Source organism: Myotis myotis, unplaced genomic scaffold (genome assembly GCF_014108235.1).
Source record: "Myotis myotis isolate mMyoMyo1 unplaced genomic scaffold, mMyoMyo1.p scaffold_m19_p_1, whole genome shotgun sequence".
Lineage (NCBI taxonomy): Eukaryota > Metazoa > Chordata > Mammalia > Chiroptera > Vespertilionidae > Myotis > Myotis myotis.
The window spans coordinates 135270968-135275631 of NW_023416313.1; the positions used below are offsets into that span (position 1 = coordinate 135270968).

Below are 4664 nucleotides of genomic sequence, written 5' to 3' on the forward strand. Positions count from 1 at the left end.
GTCAGCTCCAGTCCCAGAACCCCGCGCCTCCAGGCGATGGTCGAGGGCTGGGGACACCAGGTTTGTTTGAGGTGGGGCAATTTAAGTGACGGCCCCCAGCGTTACCCCCCTCCCCCCTGCCTCCCAGCTCCACCGACCAGTGACGTGCTTGCCTTGGCCAGGGGGTGGAGGTGCGGAAAGGGAACCGCGGGTGGAGGGTGGGCGTGCTGGGGGTGGGGGGGAGCTGGTCTGCGGAGAAGACCCTGAGCTGGAGGGAGGGACGCGGGGATCTGGGCAACCTCCCGGAGGCAGCCGTTCCCCTGCTCAGCGCCCCCTCCGCCCGGAGGGAATCTCTCCTGGGTAGAGAGAAAGGGGGCGGGGAGCAGAGGTGTCCCTCTGACAGGGGCAGAAGAAGACAGACTGACAGACACGCAGCCCACAGTGCGGCTCCAGGGTTCGTCCCGACTCGCAAGCTCCTTGGCTGGCGATTGGGGTTCTGCGCCGCGACGCCCGATGTGGTCCGGAGGCTGTGGGAAGGCGCGGGGCTGGGAGGCCGCGGCGGGAGGGAGGAGCAGCCCCAGCAGGCTCAGGTGAAACCCCCAACCCAGCCCTTGGCCCCCTCCCTCTAAACACCTGCCTCCGCCCGCCCTGGGAACCCCGACCAGACTGGAGTGGTTCACTTTGTAACTCCGAAAGTTGGTTGCAAAGCAGCATTCACCTTCCAGCCTCACCACCATCCATCCCTCCTCCTCGGCTACTCTGTACCCCACCTCCCGCCCTCCCTCTCTCGGTCCCCTCCTCCTTCCCCTCCTCCGCCCCCCCTCCCCCGTACGCCGCCCGCACCCCACAAAATACGGGGGGAAGGGGTAGGGGGAGGGGGAAAGAAATGCTTCGGGTCGAGTGTCTGTCCCCCCCTCCCCCTCTCTTTCTCCCTCTTTGAAACCTAAAAATCCTGACAAGTGAAACTTAAAGGTGTTTACCTTGTCATCAGCATGTAAGCTAATTATCTCGGGCAAGATGTAGGCTTCTATTGTCTTGTTGCTTTAGCGCTTACGCCCCGCCTCTGGTAGCTGCCTAAAACCTGGCGCCGGGCTAAAACAAACGCGAGGCAGCCCCCGAGCCTCCACTCAAGCCAATTAAGGCGGACTCGGTCCACTCGGTTACGTGTACATCCAACAAGATCGGCGTTAAGGTAACACCAGAATATTTGGCAGAGGGAGAAAAAAAAAAAAGCTGCGAGTCTTCGCCTTCCCCCTCTCCCTTTTTTTTCCTCCTCTTCCTTCCTCCTCCAGCCGCCGCCGAATCATGTCGATGAGTCCAAAGCACACGACTCCGTTCTCAGTGTCTGACATCTTGAGTCCCCTGGAGGAAAGCTACAAGAAAGTGGGCATGGAGGGCGGCGGCCTCGGCGCTCCGCTGGCGGCTTACAGGCAGGGCCAGGCGGCGCCTCCGGCCGCGGCCATGCAGCAGCACGCGGTGGGGCACCACGGCGCCGTCACCGCCGCCTACCACATGACTGCGGCGGGGGTGCCCCAGCTGTCGCACTCCGCCGTGGGGGGCTACTGCAACGGCAACCTGGGCAACATGAGCGAGCTGCCGCCGTACCAGGACACCATGCGCAACACCGCCTCGGGCCCCGGATGGTACGGCGCCAACCCAGACCCGCGCTTCCCCGCCAGTAAGTGAGGCCGCCCCGCCGCGGGGCCGCGTGCTAACCGCGGGAGGAGCGGGGAGAGCCGCCGGAAAGGCGCGGCGCCCGCGGGCCATGCGCCGGGAATCGGGGTGGGCGGCCCGGCAGCGGCGCCAGGGAGTCGGGCGCGGGAGCTGGGGATTCTTCCCCTGGCTGGGCTGAGGGTCCAGGAGACTTAGTGGCGGGACTTTCGGGCAGGCGCCGGCATTCGGCGTCTCCCAGAGGAGGCCCCCTAGCAGCTCTGCTCTGCGCTGGAGACCTCGGCGCGCCCGCGGAGGAGCCCCGGAACTTAGGGAGTGGGGGCGAGCGGGGTGCCTACAGGTGCGGCCTGTCCGGGCGGGGAGCTGCGGTGCCGGGACGCGCTCCGGCGCCGGGCGGCCCCTCTCCAGTCTAATCAGGTGGGAGGGCGCGCGGCTCCAGAGCGGGATCTAAATGGTCCGAGCAAGTGCCAGCACTGGGGCTGACAGGAGAGCGCGGCCAAGACGCAGAGCGTTCGGGGGCTCTGGCTTTCTGAATACCTCGATCTCCTAAGCTCCCAAAGTTGGGGTCTTGCCATCGAGCCCCACCTCCTGGCCTGGGCCCACTTCGTCGCCCCGCCGGGGGCCCGTTAACCCCGCGACTCGGGCCACGGTTGGGTGTGAAAGGAACGACTGTACTTTTTGGGTGGGGTATTGAGGCTGCGGGAGGTAACCGGAGTTGAGGCGGGAACTCTCCAGTCAACCCCTCGACAGCACGGCCAGGGCAGGCGCTGGAGATGCCCGCTGCTGCGCCTCTCGGGGCGGGCGAGGCGGCCTCGGTGAGGAGGGCGCCGTCGGGGCCCGGCCGGCCAAGGGCCCGGACGGGAGAGGTGGCCTGGCCCGGCCTGGCCCCGGCCGACGCTGTGCGTTTGTCGCTTACAGTCTCCCGCTTCATGGGCCCGGCGAGCGGCATGAACATGAGCGGCATGGGCGGCCTGGGCTCACTGGGGGACGTGAGCAAGAACATGGCCCCGCTGCCAAGCGCACCGCGCCGCAAGCGCAGGGTGCTCTTCTCCCAGGCGCAAGTGTACGAGCTGGAACGACGCTTCAAGCAGCAGAAATACCTGTCGGCTCCGGAGCGCGAGCACCTGGCCAGCATGATCCACCTGACACCCACGCAGGTCAAGATCTGGTTCCAGAACCACCGCTACAAGATGAAGCGCCAGGCCAAGGACAAGGCGGCGCAGCAGCAGCTGCAGCAGGACAGCGGCGGCGGCGGCGGGGGCGCCGGGTGCCCACAGCAGCAGCAAGCGCAGCAGCAGTCGCCGCGCCGCGTGGCGGTGCCGGTCCTCGTGAAAGACGGCAAACCCTGCCAGGCAGGCGCCCCGGCGACGGGCGCGGCCAGCCTGCAAGGCCACGCACAGCAGCAGGCGCAGCAGCAGGCGCAGGCCGCCCAGGCGGCGGCGGCGGCGATCTCAGTGGGCAGCGGCGGCCCCGGCCTGGGTGCGCACCCGGGCCACCAGCCGGGCAGCGCGGGCCAGTCTCCGGACCTGGCGCACCACGCCACCAGCCCCGCGGCGTTGCAGGGCCAGGTCTCCAGCCTGTCCCACCTGAACTCCTCGGGCTCGGACTATGGCACCATGTCCTGCTCCACCTTGCTATATGGTCGGACCTGGTGAGAGGACTCTAGGCCGCGCCTAGCCCAGCACACAGCCTCATTGCTTCCCCTCCTGCCCGCCATACACACCAAGCACCCGGCTCTCCTAGCCTAGCGCTTCGGCTTTTCTAAAGAACCTGTCCGGTTTAGACCAAGGGAAAAAACACAAAGACCAAACTGCTGGATGTCTTTCTCCTCTCTCTCTCTCTCTCTCTCTCTCTCTCTCTCTCTCTCAAATTTGTGGGATTTTTTTTAAAAAAAGAAAATAAAAATAACCAAGGGAATCCAATCCTTTAAGGAACCTTTAAACAGAGAAGGACATAACAAGAACAACTTTCCAGGTGTCTTTTAGGTGGTTCAAATGGTTTCCCACGCACGGGCGGGGCATCCTCTATGCTGACATGGCTCCGGACTCTAAGGATCACAAACTTCACTCTTGGTTCACTGTGCCAGCCAGCATAGTGGACTCACTTGTAAATACCAAGATTTCTTTGAAGGGGAGATGGGGGCTGGGGAGAGGAAGGACACTTCCACAGAACCCACTTGTCACTGACACAAAGGAAATGCCCCCTCCCGAAACCTTCCGCTGCCGGGCTCAGCCCGCTGGCCCTGGCGAACTGTTTCATGTTTGATGTGAACCTGTAGCTGTAAAATGCTGTCAAAAGTTGGACTAAATGACTAGTTTTTAGTACTATGTACATTTTACTGTAAAAAAACAAAACTAAACAAAACAGTCCCGGTCCCATCCCCAGCCCATCATTTTTTTTATGGGCACTGACAAATCTGTGTATATTATTTGGCAGTTTTGGTATTTGAAGCGTCAGTCTTTTTCTGTTGTAACTTATGTAGATACCTGACTTAAATATAGTTCCTAAGAAGCTTCTAATAAATTATACAAATTAAAAAGGTTCCTTTTCTGATTAAAAACCCACCTTTTGTTTGGTTTTGATTTGGCTTTAAATGGCATTTTTGGTTGGAGGGGGCAGTCATCATTGGCCTGAATGGATTTGAATTGTTTAGGGTCTCAAAGGATGCTGAACCAGCTAAGGAGTCCTGGCCTTCTGCCTCCGAATTGAGTAGAACCAAAACTTGAGCGGTCCTGAGACTTGGCAATAAAGAGGAGAAGAGCTAAACTACTTCCTTCAGGAGGGAAAAGGAAGAAGGAAGAGAACTAGACCAAAGGACTAGTTTTCAGAACCAGGCTTCTGTTTTTTGAAAGTATCTACTATGGTCTTATACAGCTAAGTCAATTACCCTGAATGAGCAATTATTTTTACTGAACCGGTTGCCCCTGTAGATTTCTGCATCAATCTTTTATTTCTAACTCCCAGTCTAGTCTCCTTGGAATTAGAATTTGGTGGAAGGTTGTTCTTGAAAGTGG

The 4664-nt window shown here is 60.5% G+C and overlaps 1 protein-coding gene across 1 annotated transcript; it reads left to right on the forward strand.

Annotated features, from left to right (window-relative positions):
- The first annotated feature begins 1284 nt into the window (after window positions 1–1284).
- On the forward strand, window positions 1285–4144 carry NKX2-1 (NK2 homeobox 1). The gene is made up of 2 exons (XM_036321477.1): window positions 1285–1657; window positions 2569–4144. Exons 1-2 carry the CDS (start codon window positions 1285–1287, stop codon window positions 3303–3305), a joined length of 1110 nt encoding a protein of 369 aa, XP_036177370.1. The 3' UTR covers window positions 3306–4144.
- Window positions 4145–4664: the final 520 nt, after the last annotated feature.